General features: G+C 39.5%; 1 protein-coding gene across 1 annotated transcript in view; it reads left to right on the forward strand.

Moving 5' to 3' along the window:
* The first annotated feature begins 139 nt into the window (after positions 1 to 139).
* The window catches only part of nat10 (N-acetyltransferase 10), a 24,461-nt gene continuing 5,790 nt past the window's right edge, over positions 140 to 18,810 (forward strand). The window contains exons 1-24 of the mRNA XM_088339963.1: positions 140 to 277; positions 785 to 905; positions 982 to 1,073; positions 1,153 to 1,324; positions 1,413 to 1,535; positions 2,324 to 2,385; positions 2,454 to 2,568; positions 2,643 to 2,750; positions 6,937 to 7,070; positions 7,165 to 7,258; positions 7,327 to 7,425; positions 7,503 to 7,639; positions 10,632 to 10,756; positions 11,736 to 11,886; positions 11,964 to 12,060; positions 12,125 to 12,241; positions 13,680 to 13,781; positions 13,852 to 13,926; positions 15,650 to 15,766; positions 15,835 to 15,968; positions 16,057 to 16,105; positions 18,000 to 18,090; positions 18,158 to 18,265; positions 18,330 to 18,502. Coding sequence (XP_088196089.1) covers positions 792 to 905; positions 982 to 1,073; positions 1,153 to 1,324; positions 1,413 to 1,535; positions 2,324 to 2,385; positions 2,454 to 2,568; positions 2,643 to 2,750; positions 6,937 to 7,070; positions 7,165 to 7,258; positions 7,327 to 7,425; positions 7,503 to 7,639; positions 10,632 to 10,756; positions 11,736 to 11,886; positions 11,964 to 12,060; positions 12,125 to 12,241; positions 13,680 to 13,781; positions 13,852 to 13,926; positions 15,650 to 15,766; positions 15,835 to 15,968; positions 16,057 to 16,105; positions 18,000 to 18,090; positions 18,158 to 18,265; positions 18,330 to 18,502 — 2,589 coding nt within the window. The 5' untranslated portion in view covers positions 140 to 277; positions 785 to 791. The remainder of the gene's footprint in view (positions 278 to 784; positions 906 to 981; positions 1,074 to 1,152; positions 1,325 to 1,412; positions 1,536 to 2,323; positions 2,386 to 2,453; positions 2,569 to 2,642; positions 2,751 to 6,936; positions 7,071 to 7,164; positions 7,259 to 7,326; positions 7,426 to 7,502; positions 7,640 to 10,631; positions 10,757 to 11,735; positions 11,887 to 11,963; positions 12,061 to 12,124; positions 12,242 to 13,679; positions 13,782 to 13,851; positions 13,927 to 15,649; positions 15,767 to 15,834; positions 15,969 to 16,056; positions 16,106 to 17,999; positions 18,091 to 18,157; positions 18,266 to 18,329; positions 18,503 to 18,810) is intronic.

Here is an 18,810-nt window from a genome sequence, read left to right on the forward strand (position 1 = left end):
ACAAAATCTACACAATATCTCCACGCACATTAAACAACTATTGAGAATAATTTTACAGTTCAAACACTGAGGGTAAAATGTTATAATTTAATTTGAAAAGAAAAAGACGTAAAATTAAACGAGCGTGTAGACCATTTGTCGCGGGGTTATGACATCACACTCAAGGGTCCTTCGTGAAACGTGTCGCCCCATGTGAGACTTGATTATGATGGCAGAACATATTTGACCGAAAGTTGTGACATTTGGACATTATCGGGAATTGTTTTCGCAATTTAAGGTAACCATTTGACTTCAAAATGTCATTTTTTTTTATTATCGGTTCCGTCATTTTCCTGACGTATTTATTGCCTCAGTGTGTTGACGCTGCTGATGTTAAGATGCGCACATTAGCAAACCATTCAGCGCGAGGATGCTCTTAAATCATAATATAAAAGGGTTCCCAACTTCTCTATTTCTATACATACACTAATAAGCAGAATAGTTGTGTTTTTGTTTTTTTTTTTCAGACGGAAGTCCTTAACACTACAGCAATTTATGCCTAAGTGGCCCTAATGGACCGAATTAAAAAACGTGGAATTTATTTTAATGTGTACCGGAACCTTTTGGAGCACTGTATGTTAGTTTTCTCCGCAACAGTCATAATATTTAAAAGTGTATAATTGCTTCACTTTGTTCGCCGGAAAGTTGAAAGGTTCACCACTTACTCCATGTCCCTACAAGCTGGTGACATATAACATGAAAGCTAGTGTGCTAAATGATTGATCCCTGTGTATTTTTTCCCAAGTTCAAAAATGGCAACTGTACGCAAGAAGATCGACAATCGAATCCGTGTCCAGATTGAAAATGGGGTGGCACTTAAACACCGCACAATGTTTGTCGTGGTGGGGGATCGTGGAAGAGATCAGGTACAGTATTTTGATCATTTGACAAGATTGGAACTCTTTGGTACTCAAACACAAATATTGGGCGTTTATGATCCAGGTTGTGATTCTGCATCATATGCTGTCCAAAGCAAGCGTCCGAGCAAGACCGTCGGTTTTGTGGTGCTACAAAAAAGAACTTGGCTTCAGCAGGTGACCGCACACATCCTATTTTAGGTCAAATACATATTTTTTTGTTTTCACACGGTTGCTCATGCGTGTGTCTAAGCAGCAATCGCAAGAAACGTATGAAGCATCTGCAGAAGAAAATCAAAATGGGCACATTAAATCTGAATCAAGACGACCCTTTTGAGCTCTTCGTCGCTGCCACTAACATTCGTTACTGTTACTATAAAGAGACTCACAAAATACTGGGAAACACTTTTGGCATGTGTGTCCTACAAGTGAGTTCTTACTTATTCTTTTCAATATCCAGTATTGTCCAAATGAAAGCTGAAATAACCTTCTGAGCTTTGTATTTACCTGCTGTAGGATTTTGAAGCGCTCACTCCCAACCTCCTAGCCAGAACTATTGAGACCATTGAAGGTGGCGGTATTATAGTTATACTTTTGCGTACAGTGAACTCCCTCAAGCAACTCTACACAATGACCATGGTGAGTAATTTGGTTTCACCTTCATTGGATGGATTTATCAGCGTTTTTACAAATCAATAAAGGCATCCAATTTATCGGTACATAGATTTAGCCGAAATTCTGACCTGGCATTAAAAGTATTTAGCCGAGATTCATTGTTGACTTTTTTTAATGACCCATATAGTCTGGTAAACCTAATTTAATCTACTGAAAATATAATAAATATACTCAAATTTGACGAGATAAATAAAGCAATATTTTGCTTATGGCTCAGTCAGTAATCTTTAATTTTTAAAAGGCCCAAAATAAAAATTTTCTTGACATAAAAATCCCCTTCACATTAACATTAAAAAATACAAGCCAATACTATTTAGGAACCAATGACAGTGTATGGTTTCTTTTTTTGCAAGAGTTAGCTGATTTTTTTTTTTTTTTTTTTTTTACAAAGGAAAAAAAAAGCAATTGTCTACCATTCACTCAACATAAATGTTTTATTTAATACATTTGGATCGAAATGCATTGAATTAAGGGCAGCCCGAGAGCGCAGTCTTTAGCGCATGTGTGGCACAGTTCTGAGGTCATGGGATCAAACCTTCCTTGTGTGGAGTTTGCATGTTCTCCCCGTGCTTGCGTGGGTATCCTCCCACATTCCAAAAACACACATGTCTACTGAGGATAAGCGGTGCAGATAATTGGTGGATGGATTATTTAAGATTATTATATAAACGTGTTCCCCCTTGAGTGCTTTAGGCTTGAAAAGTCTCCCTTCAACAACGTTAATCCATATTTTTTGTGGTTATTTCCTTCAGGATGTTCATGCCCGTTATAGAACAGAAGCTCATCAAGACGTGGTTGGAAGATTCAACGAGAGGTAAATAGTCTTTACATTTAAGGGATTTTGCATTCATGTATTCATTGCCTTTATTTCGCCTCCCGAAGATTCATCCTGTCCCTGGCCTCCTGCAAAAACTGCGTCGTCATTGACGACCAGCTGAACATTCTACCTATTTCCAGCCACATGGCCAGCATTAAACCCGTTCCACCCAAGACACAGGTGACCGCAACCTGTTTGTTTTGTCAGTGCTGACCCTAACCCTAACACATCTTTCATTCCTGCTTGTTTCTCAGGAGGACGGTTTGTCTCCACAAGAACAAGAGCTGAAGGACCTTAAGGAGTCTCTCCAGGACACTCAGCCTGTGGGTGTGCTGGTGGATAACTGCAAAACTATGGACCAGGTAAAGTCCTTCCGAAGAATGTTCATAACTCGGCATAAACCAGATTAATAATATTTTTTTATTTTTCTATTACACAGCACACCATTTAGATTTTGCTTTCACATTGTTACCCACATTAAATTTAATTGTTCATTTAATATCCCTTTTGTTTAACTCTGTAACATTCCTGTAAAGTTCGCCTAAAATCCCAAACCCAAAAGTTAATTGAATACTCTTCTTTAACCGTTTTGAGAATAGGGACGGTTTTGGTATGTCTTGAAAGGTAACACACTGAAGATTTGTCCCCAATCATCACTGCAAATGCTACTACCATCGAGTAATCTGAGTTGGAATACATAGAAATAGAACGTTTTTATTCTTGTCGGAATTTTCTTTTTTTTGCAATTAAATGCCTGCAGATGAGTGTATCATTGGCATCTTAGCTAGAAAACAGGTGAGACAATAGCTTGAAGTCTTACCCAGTCCCTTGTCAATTTGATCGCAATCTGAAAAAAAAAAACATTGTACAGTTATAGAATAGAATATACCTTTATTGTCATTGCTACAAATGGGCTAACATATTGTGACAACGAAATTGGGCATGACACTCCAGTTTTACACATTCATAGTGAGGTATGAGCAAGAAGATAAAGGAACAGAGAAGATAATGTTATAAGACAAGGGGGATAAGGCTATAGTTATAATTTACATGGTATTTACACAAGAAATGTCGGCATGCGGGATGTTACATACAGTGTTGTCGTGATAACGTTGGTATCGTAACGGTTGTGCAATATTGCATTTGGTGCAAAGTCATCATAGTGCAAAAATAGTCAGCATATGCATTGGTGCAAACATAGACATCATAGTGCAGAAACAGGAAATGGTCAGACATTGTGCAATTTGAGCATTAAACGTAGTGCAGTCGGCATGTGCAAGAACAAGACATGAGTAACATTATATTCGTATGAGGTAGTGTTGGCACGAGTTTTCAGTTTTTTTGTGCGGTGTCTGTTTGAGCAGTGAACAAGCATAGTGCAGACAGCATGTACGTGAGTACCATTTACATACGTGTGAGGTAGTTTTTTGCAACAGTTTTCAGTTTTTTGTGCGGTGTCTGTTTAGGGTGGTAATGGCTGTGGGGAAGAAACTGTCTCTGAGTCTGTTCGTTTTTGCTTTGTGTGACCTGTAGCGCTTGCCGGAAGGCAGCAGGTCGAAGAGACAAAAAATCCCTCGGTTATTGCGGTTAACGGGGACCAAAACCACCCGCGAAAAGTGAAAATACGCGAAGTAGCGACGCCCCTTCCAAAATGCTTGAAAAACAAACATATATATATATATATATATATATATATATATATAATTTTTAAAAATTATTATTTTATTTAATTATTATTATTTTTTTAGACCTGCTAAGCTTTGAACCCGCAAACGTGGAACAGCGAAGTAGATAGATAGATAGATAGATACTTTGTTCATCCCCGAAGGGAAATTCACATTTCCAGCAGCATCCCTGAGCTGAGAACAATCGAGAACAATCGAAAATAACACGGGAGCTGCTGGAGTGGCTGCCATTCGTGACGGCGCCGGAAGAAACGATTCAATTTGAATCATGTACAAACAAACAAACAATTGAATCATGTACAAACAAACAAACAAACAAAATATTTATGTTTCAATAAGTGGAGTAGCGACGCCCCTTCAAAAATGCTTAAAAACATTTTTTTTTATTATTATTTTATCTTATTATTTATTTATTTTTTTTGACCCGCGAAGCTCTGAACCCGCGAACGTCGAACTGCGAAGTAGCGAGGTCCCACTGTGTTTTACACATTTTTCAAATGGTAGGTCTAGGCGTTTCCAAAAGTGGCTATTTGGAGATGACCAGTTTACACCACTAAAAACTTTGTATTTTATTTCGGTCAATTTTTTTGACATTTCGAAAGGGTTATAACTGTCAGATTTCTCTTTCCAGAAGTCAATCAATGATTGTGCACACTTGCGCATAATAATGATACGTAAAATTGAAACACGAGTGGCGTTGCTCGCGTTTATTTTGCGGTCTAACTTGAATACCTTCTGAACATCTGCATATTGATTTTTTTGAGAATTTTATTTGGCTAACTTATGCGTCAGTCATTATTTGAATTGCTTACTACTGGCCGACTTATTGGGAGCTAAAGGAGGCGATCTCTGTTTTATCAATACAAGCTCTTATAGGGTAATGCGGGCTGTTGACCATGAAAAAAAGTCCGCTATTGGCCTACAGTGGTGTCACTCAAAAGTTCAGTGGCTAACGGCCATATTAGAGATAATTTTACGAGTCCGTTTATTTATCAACCAAAATTATGTGGCGAAACAAATGGATTACAACGAGGAACTACCAACAATGCAGAAATTCTTTTAGGCGGATTTTTCTTTCTATGTCTTGGCATTACTGTGTTTTAGAGTGATTATTTTACACTGTTGGATTTACTGGATGGTACTGGATGTAACCACGCCATAATTGTGTGGAATTGTGTCATGAGTTGAGTTTCATAGCACTTCTGGGTGAGTTAAGCTGGCTTTATAGTTTTCAGGTATCTTGTTTCCGACAGATCATGATGTTCCTGTGATGAGTACACTTTGAAATGGTCAGCATATGTTGAATCCCAAGAGTTTGCGCTTTCCAGTGTAATGTGGCATGACGTGTTTCAGTGGCTGGTGACATAGTACAGTACAAAGCCCAAGGAAGATTACGAAGTACTAAGACTCAAAGACTATGTTCAGACTTCAGAGCCTAATGCTCAATTCCAATATTTTGGTGAAATCCGATGTTTTTGTGAAATCGTTAACATTTCCAATTAAATGCGACTTTATCTCCTGTGTGAACGCCATAAATATCCTTCATGCGCAGAAGAGGAAACGTGATGCCGCACGCAATGCGCTCAGTGTTTGCGGAAGTACTCATGGATGTTAACGGCAGAGCGTATCTAGCAATTTTAAAGTTATTGTGCTACCGGAGGCTCAAGAAAGTCGTCACTCCAAATATGAATAAATCCAAAACCTCGCTTTCCCTCCATTAATTGCTCTCTCTGTTTTTGTCCACTTCCTCCCGCCTCATTGAACGCAGAATAGTGACGTCTGTCTTCTATCGATTATGTGCAGGTTGCATCAATGCGTCTCGGCCGTTTATACAGCAGTCACGTTCCAAAAGATTTGATCTGTATCGGATTTACCACCAAATACGAAAGTGGCCTAGGACTAATATTTACAGATCCGAAACGGGTCGCATCCATGCAAAAAAAAAAAATCATTTCTCTGCAGTGTGAAGCTAGCTTAAAGTGACCAAACCGCACCATTTTGGAGTTTTTAGTGGTATGATCAGCAGCTAGATGCGCATAATCACGTCAACTCACTCTAGTTGGGCCTAATGTTATCTAAAATAAATGTCAATTTCTTGACCTGCAAGTATTTAAAAAAATGCTTGTTTATATGATCGTGCAGTTTTTTGCTTTATATTTATATTTTAGATGGTAAAAGGTCTGCATTTATATAGCCCATTCACACACACACTCACTCACACACTCTCACTCACCAATAGCGGCCATGCACCATGCAAGGCTCCAACCTGCTTATTGGGGGCATTAGGGATTCAGTGTCTTGCCCAAGGACACTTCGACATATAACACGGTGGACCGGGAATCGAACCTGCAATCTCTTCATCCCACGATCCATTTCTTTCACTTGGAGGCAGTAAATTACACACAATTTCCCCTTTAAACATCTTCAAAACATTAAGGTACAATTTTGATAGAGAACAAACAAAAACAACTTTGGAGATATGTTTATTTTCACATGACAGCAATGGTTTTCTTCCCTAACAAATGCTTTATAAAATAAGATCTCTAGTGTTGATAACAAGCCACTGTGGATATAACTTATGATGTCTGATACAAATAATAGGTTCCCTGTTGTTAAGTATTGACATTAATGCATTTTAAGATCTTTGAATCCCAAATTATCATTAATCGGTGGTTGGAAATGAACTCATTCACTGTTATTGGCGGCTTTATACTCACGAAGCTCCATTTTACTGTTAGTGGTTTGGGTGTAAACGTGTTAATAGAACATAGTATTTAATAAATCGTGATGGACCTCTTTATTAGTGTCATGATTTTTTTTTTTTTGCCCAAGTTTTGTTCCTGTAAATTGTCTTCTTTGCTAGGCCAAAGCTGTGCTCAAGTTTATTGAGGCTATCTCGGAAAAGACACTGAGGAGCACTGTGGCAGTGACGGCAGCTCGTGGACGCGGAAAATCAGCCGCCATGGGACTCGCTGTCGCCGGAGCTGTGGCTTTCGGGTAGGAATAAAATAACAGCATGCAAACTGGGGCTGAACTTAGATGGGAAGTTATCTTAAAGAATCGGCTAACAACATTTTGATGTTGATTTCAGCTACTCCAACATCTTTGTAACCTCCCCAAGCCCTGATAACCTTCACACCATGTTTGAGTTTATCTTCAAAGGCTTCGACGCTCTCCAGTATCAGGTAAAAGGCGATATTGTCCCCTTGCTTGCTATGTAGCCTGCTATTCACGCCATATTTACCTCTTGCAGGAGCATCTAGACTATGAGATCATTCAGTCGCTCAATCCAGAGTTCAGCAAAGCAGTAGTGAGAGTGAATATCTTTAAAGAGCACAGGCAGACTGTTCAGGTAAGAATGATTTTCCTGAACTGTTTTCAACATGTTTCTAATTTGGTTTGATATTTTATTGACCTTTTTGACTGCAGTACATCCACCCGGGTGACGCCGTCAAACTTGGCCAGGCGGAGCTTTTGGTGATTGATGAGGCTGCAGCCATCCCTTTGCCACTAGTCAAGAAACTGCTAGGACCTTATCTTGTTTTCATGGCCTCCACCATCAACGGGTCAGTACTCTTACAATGAAATGATCCGTGTTTGCTGTGTAGTCAGAATGAAATGAGTAGAGATCCTTATGCCGGGAAGGAAATATTGGCATTATTGACCACAATAAAGCAAGATATCAATTTGAAGACCTTTTTTTTTTCAACATTACACTTTTGCGTTTTCTTGAAACCTAACATTGTTGTTACTGTGACAAAATAATGTAATCGAGCCTTAGTCATTAGAAACCCATACGTGCCAACATTTAAAGGCATTTTCTGCACATGAGCTGGTAACAATTGCTTTAACACAATTTTTAAAAAAATTGACATTTAATTCATCGCGGTAAAGATATAGTCTAAATGAATCATTTTCCATTTTAAATTGAATAAAGTTGTTCCTAGAGGTAGCTATAAAAAGCAGTTATCCCTCAGTTTTTGTGGTTAATGGGGACCAGAGCCACCTGCAATAAGTGAAAATCTGTGAAGTAGACAAACAAAGTTGGAGGGCTTCTCTTTTTAAGATAAAAATACAATTTAGGGCACGGCTGGCTAGCTAAAAGGTAGCATTGGGTGTCTTAGAATTGAGCCAAGTCTCTGATTAAAATACAAGACTCCTAAATGTAGCGGTTTCACACGTGTTGTTGCACCAGATCGTTTCATGGCTAATGGATCCGGCATTGGGGACTAGCCAGGCTCAACATGGGTAGCTTGTGAGGGTTGTTAGCTTAGCTGTGGCAGGAGGCCGCACCTCCAGCGGGGCCATTGCTTTCCCTTTTGACACCGCCTCAGTTCCGGACAAGATAACTATCAGGGGAGCACCTGCTGGTCATAAGCATTTCTTTGCGCTCTTCTTACATTCCTTAGTTTGATTTTAATTAGTTTTTTTTTTTTTTTAAATGTAACAAGCCGCTAAATGCTTCGTGCCGCTATCCCTCTGTTTGTTTTTAATTCAGAATCGTTTATTGGGCATGCCCTGGCATGACTGACAGCATACACCAGCCTATTAAATGCACGCAGACAGTCACCCCCACCTAATACTCACCTGTGGCTTGCGAGCCAGGTATGGCTTTTTTAATGAGTACATCTGTCTCTGAGATAAAATGAGACTTTACCTCTTAGCCAAATTGTTCCAGATTTTAACTGAGTAATGACGACTAAACCAAGTGAAGCCAAACCAACACTGATATAAAAAAGGCTTCAGTCCAGTATTCATAGCGCACAAACTGGACTACAGTTTACATTCGCGATGTCATACCAACATACGTCGTTTTGGCTGTACACCGCTAAAGAATCCTTTATATGGAAGCTCATTAAACATTATATGTTTACTGTTGAGACATTTCATGAGGAAAACCCGCTGAACAAATTGTGAACACCCATACCCATAAACGCCAGCAAAGCACCTTGAGCAGTTTGGGTGAGAGGTAGACATGGGTGGAGCTATGCACAGACAGCACAAGCACTTGTTTCTGTTTAATTATGTCGCTACCTTTCTCTGTGTTTTGTGACATTTTTACAAAATAACTTTGCCCGCACCTTGTTTGGAAACCATTATTGAGGTCAAAATGAGCCTTATCACTCTAAAGTAACTGCATAAATTTTAAGTGGTGTATCTCTTAACTGCATGGGTCGTTGGGGCACCAATGAGGACACAACTCTGGACAACTTTCTCCACTGTTGACGGTCGTGGTAAAGTTGGCACCAGTACATTTCTGAATATTTGTCGGCCCAGTCATTTTTCGTTTTTCCTCTCCTCCTTCCCCCTCTGACTGTGCCCTGGAGAATTATCTTGGGCAGTCCTGATGATCTTGTGATGTGACCATACTACTGAAGTTTGACAAGAGTTCTTTGTAGGGTCTAATTGTGCCCTCTGGTGGAGTTGCTCACCATTTCGTTTGTCACATGGGCTAAGGAGCTGATACCTAAGTTTCCCGTAGCATTGCATCTCCAAAGCCTGGATTTTTTTTCCAGTTTTGCTGTGAAAGTCCATGTCTCACAAGCTGAGGGAAGTTGAAATTACCCAGGACTTGCATAAGTCTTATCTTTGATTTCACTGCATGTTCTTGTCCCTCCAGATGGGTTTAAGTCTGGCATGTGCAGTTGCGGTTTAAGCTATCCTGGCTATGATTTGTGGTTCTAACCCCTCTTCTGACATGACAGCTCGAAGATATTTATATTTGGGGGACAGGTTCTGGCTCTCTGTGGTTTATGGTGATGTTTGTGTTGATACCTTGTGGATTGTTGGTCATTACTTTTGTTATTTTTCTGTTCTTATTTCATCTATTATCATATTATATATTTCATCAAATCAGTGAAATAAATTGATCTAAAGAATTAGCTCTTGTCTGGAGATCCGGTTTGGCAGTTTTGTGGAATTTTGTCTTAATATGTATTGTGGCTCTCCGGGGGAAAAAAAATTCAAAAATTTGCTTTTATAGCTCTTTGGGTCAAAGTTTTCAACCCATGATGGAGACTAATCAATATCACAAGTGCTTTATAAACCTGTTGTCCATCATCATTAACATCTTTTGAATGTTACAAATATTTAACTGTATTCATACTAAATTTGTACAATAAAGTTATTAATCAGCCTATTTGATTTTTTTGGGAATCTTTAGCAGCAAGATGGCAGACAATTATGTCAACTCGGTTTAGACGAGGCTCATTTCATGAATGACTAATGCAGATTTCTGGACCTGCCATGCATATTTACGTAGTTCATGTATTTTTGCTAATAATCTTGAATTGTTTTTGTAATGATGTTTTTATTGCTACCTCCAGGTACTCTTAAGTTATACTCTGTCCCTTTTAGATGTAGTTAATTAAAAACACACTTCAGGCATGGTTTGGGAAGCAAACGCAAGGCCAAGAGAAGCCTTCTAGAACATCTGTAATGTTCTTGGGATTGATTGAGGTTGCAGTTTTTGTCATATTTTTGAGCCTCCAATACAAGACCAAACTAAAGCATTCTGTATAAAAATTCGGATTCAACAAATGCATCCTTTTCTTCCAGCTACGAAGGCACAGGCCGCTCACTCTCCCTCAAACTGATCCAGCAGCTGAGGCAGCAGAGTGCTGACAGCCAGAAGATCATGTCTGCCGAGAACAGGAATACTACCACGGCCAGGCTGGCAGCGGGTATGTGACTGTCAGTAGCGTTGTCGTGTAGGGCTGAAACGAGAAACTATTTTTATAGGCGACTAGTCACCGACTAATGAAACGATTACGAATGATTGTTACTTGAGTTCGAGATGGAGATACTATTGCGCATGAGGGACTCTCAGCAGAGATTATATTCATCTACAGCAGGGGTCAGGAACCTTTTTGACCCAAAGAGCCATAAAAGCAAAAAATGTTTTAAAAAAAGAAATTGAGAGAGCCACAACTTATGTTTTCAGACAAAATTGAAATAACTGCCAAACACGCTCTCTAGACAGTTCTTCAGCACATTCTATTTCACTGTGTGTCATTTGATGATTTAATCAAATGTACGAAATGATAATAATGCCAAATCCTGTGTCCCAAATCACTGTAAATATGCCATTTTCAATTTGTCTTCCACCTTAAGTAAAGAGTGTTGAGGCAATTTTTTCCTTGAAATTTGTCCTTAATCACGACTTCAAAACTATGTGCATGCAAAGTGCTTTTGTAAAAATGTCACAAATTACTGCAAACGATGAGCATATTCACTTTCGGTGTAGACTGCACTGCGCGAGAGAGAAGGAAGTGCCTTGTGCTGTGTGCAGGGATCCGCCCACCTGTACTGCTCACCCAATCAAAGTCGTTTGCCAGCGTTTTTATTTATCTGTTTAAATGGTTTCTTATCAAACTTCTGCATTAAGTTGCTTCAGCTTCATATTGACCAAAATCGGGATGAAATCACTTGACTTTGGAACGCCACAGAGAGATGTGCAATAGTTACATTTTATTTCGGAGCCATACGTACTGACGAAAAGAGCCAAATATGGCTCCCGAGCCATAGGTTCGCATTCCCTGATCTACAGATTCCTCACTATTGGAAAAACGTGTCTGGCGACGAGTAGACAATGGATTCTATTATTAATTTTTTGTCAACGGCCCCACTGTCATATCCAATCACCCGTTTTCCTTCATACAGCTCGCACGCTTCACGAGGTCAGCATGGACGAGTCCATCAGGTATGCAGCGGGCGACGCAGTGGAAAAGTGGCTCAATGAGTTGCTCTGCTTGGACTGCCTGAAAATTCCCAGACTCATCTCGGGTTGTCCTATCCCGCAAACGTGCGACCTGTATCCTCTTTTAAAAAATCGAGACTTTGCTTTTGCAATCGTGTCTGACGATCGTTTGAAACTGAACCCGCCTTTAGATATTACGTTAACAGGGACACGTTGTTTTGCTACCACAAAGCCTCCGAAGTTTTCCTGCAGAGGCTGATGGCGCTCTACGTGGCGTCTCACTATAAGGTCAGATCTTTGGTTTCTCCTCATTTCTTTCTTCCACCCGCTGATGACTTCTTCCCCTCTCCAGAATTCCCCCAATGACTTGCAGATGTTGTCGGACGCTCCAGCCCACCACCTGTTCTGCCTTCTGCCACCCGTGCCCCCTACGCAGAACTCTCTGCCTGAGGTCTTGGCTGTGGTGCAGGTAGTTAAGGGCAGCTTGTCCCTAGTCTTAGTCAATCACAATAGCTGGGATTGGGATAGGTCTGAAAATCAAAACCGATTAATTTGAATCAATCATTCTTGAATCTTTAATTCAATTGATAAAATAAAATAAAAACCTAACCCAACAGATGTTTGAAGACAATTGGATTACAAAATACTCCAAAAAGTTAATAGATATTAAATCACATTTAATTCAATCACTGCCTCTGACTGGACGTCAGAGATCCAGTTTAACGAAGCTGCCATTGACTATAGAGATCAAAAATCCATTTTAGCAAGGCCGGGGGTTAATGAGTACAGACGCTGCCCTCCTTACGAACAAGATAGATTCCGGACAATCGTTGAATTTGTTCGTAAGGTACTTCCGTGCTATATTTTGTATGTTTAAGGTTTATATAAGTATGTTTAAGGCCTGTATAGGAAAACTGTATTAATTTGTACAAAAAATAAACATTTCATAAAATAATATGCTCTATAAAGATAAATAAAGTTAACTTTAACTTACTTTTGGAGGAGTTAAGCGATTCCCTCCTCCGTGGTAAAAAGTGGACGAAAAAAAAGCTATCAAACCATTTTCTCAACCGCATCAAGCTTTCTTATTCCAATTTCATTTTAAAAGAAACAGCTTGCCTCTTCTTTACACTTCACACCAACCATATTAAATGGATGCACAAGATATTAAACCATAATAATGTCAAAGTTCTTAGCGCGCTGGAGATTCCGTACAGTATGTTTACTCATGAATTAGGAAGTAGAAGCCGGATTTCTTCTTCAGGGTGGATGCTTGGTGACTTCTCACCTCTCCCAGCACAAGCTTTACTAAATTCTAACTAATTTTAAATTCCATTACCCCATTACATGTTTTATTTTTCAAATTGTCGTTTATTGCCCGGCCATAAGACTTGGTAGTGTGATAATCGAAACAAATTGTCACCTGGAAATTTAATCTTTTCTTAAAAATATTTTCCCGAATTGTAAACTTTGTTGACTTGATGTAAATGTTTGTTTGTTTTTTTAATGGGAAAAGATAATCGAATCTTTAAATTGTTTTTTTTTCTTGTACATCTTATTTTTGTACTTGATTCTCTGTTAAAATTGTGTAAATCATTCACAAAATGAGGACGATGTTCTCATACATTTTAATATTTTGTACTACGATTAGATTAAAATAATGCTAAAAATGATCCCCCATCCGCTATGTTAGGCTAATGCACATATTTTTGTTTTATTTTCCTAGAAATATGAGTACATTCAGATCAATAGCATATGTCCATAGTGTTTAGTCGAGGACCATTTTTCTTGATCAAAGTCATAGATTTGTGTATTTTTCTCATCTAAAACCATCCTTACTAATTTGAACTAACAAAGAACCTAGTCTGTCTAAGACCGGATGGCTTTTCACTGAGAATCATTTTCAGGTGTGTCTGGAAGGCGAAATATCCCGGCAGTCCATCCTCAATAGCCTCTCAAGGGGGAAGAAAGCATCAGGTGACCTCATTCCGTGGACCGTGTCCGAACAGGTACACAGAATCTGGATTTTAAAGTTGCCTAAAATTTGCAATTCATCTAAAATTGATCCTTTTCCTACAGTTCCAAGATCCGGAATTTGGAAGCCTGTCTGGCGGCAGAGTTGTGCGAATTGCTGTCAATCCCGACTATCAAGGGGTAAGACGATATAAAATGGTGTTTTTCCAGTCTTGATCATTTTAGCAACAGATAAACCCAGAATGGATTATTTAGTCTAATGAATTGGATTTTGGGGGGACTTAAACAAATCTTATAACATATTTTAACAACTTTTAGGGAGAACTGATCCTGCCATATGTAGAAATAAATCAATAAATGAATGAATAAATACCTACAAAACAGTAAACATAAAATTAGGGGGAAAACAACTTTTCAACCCTTTTATCAATTGTTGGTCGGTGGGCATCTGGATTGATGAACGGAGGTGTGTTTTCAGTCACTGAAATTCATCATGCTACATATCATTGGAAAGCTTAAACCTAAGCTCTTTTAACATGCTCTCAGAGACGGCTGATTATAGGATTCGCCGCAATTATGGAGTTGTTACATCCAGGACCATCCAGTGAATCCAACAGTGTAAAATATTATCGCCAAAATAAACGAGAATACCGACAGTTAAAAAAAAAATCTGCCTAAAAGGATATTTGCATCGTTTGAGGATCATTGTTGTAAACAGACCTGGCAGATGATTTCTCTTGCATGGCCGTTAACCTCTGACCTTTTGATTGACACCACTCTCGGCCAATTGCAAGCTTATTTCCACAGTTTTTAAGCCTCTGACGACCTATGATTTTTTTTTTTGATTTATTGCTCCAGCGAAGGTCGGGGGGTCCCGTCCCTGTGCGTTGAGCCGACCAGATGAACCAGGTTTTTCCAATGCTGGCGGTCTATGAGAGTACCTGTATTGAAAAAAACGACATGACCTACTTGGGCTTCAAGAATCATTAGCCTATAGTGACTGATTTAAATGTTTATTTGCACATTGGTTGGCCCAAAAAAATCTGAAAAGAACGATACGCAGCTATACAATGTGTATTCAAATGAGACCCCAAAATAAACATGCGTAGCGCAACTCGTGATTTATGTTTCCGCACCATTATTACGCGAAAGGTTGCACAATCATTGATTGACTTCTGGAAAGAGAATACCAATCAACTTGTCTTGCTATGGCTGATCAGGTCATCCCTTTCGTTTTCATCCGGACAACCTGCTGCCAAAGGCTTTTCGGTCACTTAAGAACAGCCTACCATCTGAAACTGGCAGTTAGAATGCCAGTTAAATAGGGGTTGACAGATAATCAAGGAAACGTGTGCTAGATTAGCACCGCTAAGTGATGGGCACCTGAAATGTTTTTACAGATTTTTGGCAAAATACAGTTATTTTTGTTGAAATGCCTTATCCATTTTTGTGAAAAGTCTTGTAGTAGCATGGTATAGACACAACAAAATGTCCTCAAACTGTTTATCAGTGAAGATGGCATATTCTTTAAGAATGATTCAATTTTAGATAAATTGTTTTCCAATTTTTATCTCCAGTGTACATGTATGTCTTAAAGGGTTAAACGGCTTCATCAAACAAAATAGGTCATCAAGTATATTTCTTTGTACTATATCATGAGCAGATAATCAGTATATAAAAATGATTAAAATGGCATTTTGCTGCCAACTACAGACTTGAATGAATGTTATTTACAGGAAGAAGATAATAAAAGATGGCATGCTTATTTTGTTATGATAAAATTGGGGAAGTGCTGCACACTGGACTCGGTCTTACAACCCTGCCAGAATAATTGAACAACAGTGCTCTAGTTAATGTCTGAGTCCATGCAGTGCATGTGAGAACTGAAGCGTTTGTCCCGCAGATGGGTTACGGCTCACGGGTGCTGCAGCTACTGCAAATGTACTACGAGGGCAAATTCCCCACCATGGATGAGAACACAGCAGCCCAGCCCAGTGAAATCAACGCCGTCAGCAGCGAGGTAGGGACTGGAGTGATATCAAAGGTACAAACGGAAGCAGAGGGTCAATTGTGCAAATGCGGTGTCAGGCCGTGACGCTGCTGGAGGAGGTTGTGACGCCGCGCAAGGAACTGCCGCCGTTGCTGCTAAAGTTGAGCGAGAGGCGAGCCGAGCGACTGGACTACTTGGGGGTCTCCTACGGCCTCACCGGGCAGCTACTCAAGTGAGGACGCGTCGGGGCGGGAGGAACATTAGAAAGCGTAGATGTTTTTATAAAGAGGTTATCTTTTGTTTTTCTTTTAATGTTTCAGATTCTGGAAGAAAGCGGGTTACACGCCTGTCTACTTGAGACAAACGCCTGTAAGTTTAAGCTTGTGAACTCAATTTATTTGCAATAAGTTGAGCTTAATAGGCTATTTTCCAAGCAAATTAACACTTTTTTGGGGGGTTGTGTGTTAATGATTCAAAAAGGAGCCAAAGCAATCTTGAAAAAGCTTTATTCCTACCGTACACTCACAAAACAATTTACGGGCATGTTACATAATGATATTAGAAAGTTACAAGTAAGAATTTGTTTGTAGTTTTCTTTTTCTTAAATGTTCATAAAAATATTAATCATTTTTAATACTTTCCACTTTTTAAATAAATTACATTTTCTAAATTGAAATATTTTTTACTCATTGATCTTATTAATGTATTCATGTTTTGTTTAATAACAATACATTTTTAATTTATGAAAACTCTTATATTATTGTCTTGTTTCCAACTGTTAAATATCTGCATTTTAAGTGTTTTCAACTGTAATATTTTTTTTAAGTTATAAAAAATAAATCAAGTCAGATTTTAAACTTTATTCTGAAAAAAAATTGTAAGAGTTAAATATTTGACTTGGTGGCTTTTCCTTAAAGGGACTGAATGCACAGTGCTGTATCCCCCCCTTCCTAAATTCTGTGCTTTTGCATATTCATCACTCATAAAGGTTTAAGATCATTAAACCAATTTTAATATCACACAGAGACAACCCAAGGATATACAAAACGTAGTTTAAAATGTTGATTTCATTTATTAAGGCATAAAAAAATTGGGGGCTTATCTGGACCGATATTAATTTGGAATAAACTGGGAACAGTAGCAAACATACCCAAGAGTGGTCGACCAACTAAGATTACTCCAAGAGTGTGACGACGGCTCATCCAGGAGGTTACAAAACATCCGCAAAAAACATCCAAGAAACTGCAGGCCTCCCTGGCTTCATTTGAGGTCAACGTTCATGACTCCACTATGAGAAAAACACTGGCCAAAAATGCCATCCATTGGAGAGATCCTAGGCAAAAAAACACTGCTGTCGTTAAAGAAGCATCTTGATTATCCTCAAGACTTTTGTAGAAACATTCTGTGAACTCACAAATCAAAAATTGAACTTTTTAGAAGGTATACACTCTGTTGCATCTGGCATCAAAATCCCACAGCATTTTACAAAAGAAACATCATCCCAACAGTAAAGCATGGTGGTGGCAGTGTGATTGTCTGGTGCTGCTTTGCTGCCTCAGGGCCAGGACTGCTTGTTGTGGTTGACAGAATAATGAATAAATAATAATAATAATTTCCTTTGTATTGTCATTCTTTGTAACAATGTACACAGAACGAAATGTCGATACACCTGACCCGTTGTAGCGAGCCGATGCAGCCGCAGCCAACAGAGGGCGCCGCCATTTTACCAATTAGGTATGACTCGGCCGAGGCGCGAACCAGCGACCTCCCAGTCTCAAAGCGGGCACACTACCATCTAGGCTACTGTGCTGTTTACTTAAATTGTAGGCTAAAATAAATGTCCTATCATATGAGATGTGTTTTTAAGATACTTGTTGGTCGAGAAATTTGCTATTTTTACGTAACATGAGGGAGATTACATAATTGTCCGCCTTATTGCCGCTACAGGCACCTAAGCCGTGCAAAAATAATGAGAAGAAAAATGGTGTGGTTTGGTCACTGTGAGACTCCATAGTTTGTATTCTTACTTGTGCTTTTCAGCACCTGTTTTTGTTTGCAATGCTCAATTCAGTAACATCTAGTGGCCAAAGATACACAATGTTCCTTTATGAGAACTTAGAAATGGCAAGATCTTTGTTACAATATAGTTTTTTACTTATTTAATTGGCGGATTCCAAGAGTTCCCCACAAAAAAAAAACAACCTTGGTCAGAAAGCATCATTTGATTCTGCTTTTGGGTTGACATTTCTTTGCTCTCGCTCAGAACGATCTGACGGGCGAGCACTCGTGCGTGATGGTGAAGGAGCTTCACGGTGATGAGCCACAGGGCAAATGGTTGTCGGCATTCTGGAAAGGTCCCAAAGCTTCTCTTAAAGTCCTCCTGTTTCTCTGCCCCCCGCTGAACCTATTCGCACATTTCAGATTTCCGCAGGCGCTTCCTGTCTTTACTCTCCTACCAGTTCTGCAGCTTCTCCCCCAGCCTGGCCCTCAGCATCCTGCAGAACAAGAACGCCACAGAGGCCGTGAGGAGTAGGTGTCCAACGGGCAAACTTCTTGCCAGTTTCTCGGAGCTCAACGGTCCGTCTCTTTGCAGCAATCGGCACCTCAGAGCTGGCGATCCACTTAAGCCCGTACGACCTCAAACGTCTCGAGTTGTACTCGCGCAGCATGGTGGACTACCACCTCATTATGGACTTGGTCCCAACCGTGGCGCGCTTGTTCTTCCTCAAGCAACTGGGTGACGTCTCTCTGTCGACAGCACAGTGTGTAAGATGCTGTTGTTATTTTACAATTCAACTATTGATATTTTTGCACTTACTCGAAGTCGGGGGTGTCAAAGTCATATGGACGGGGGGCCCAACTCATTGAATGTTCTTTGAAAATAGTTTTAAAAGGCACATATGGTCTTGTTAAACTAATCGAACCTACTGAAAACCAGTGTTCCCTCTAAGCTGCGCGCGTGCGCAATTGCGCACTGCTCGCACATTCTCTACGCACAAGAAAATCTAGCCGGCGCACAAAAATGAGGGCTCAAAATTACTAATAAAGAAGCGACTTAAGTCAAAGTTACAGTG

This window comes from Urocampus carinirostris, chromosome 7 (genome assembly GCF_059441175.1).
Source record: "Urocampus carinirostris isolate Australia breed hairy pipefish chromosome 7, RoL_Ucar_1.0, whole genome shotgun sequence".
Lineage (NCBI taxonomy): Eukaryota > Metazoa > Chordata > Actinopteri > Syngnathiformes > Syngnathidae > Urocampus > Urocampus carinirostris.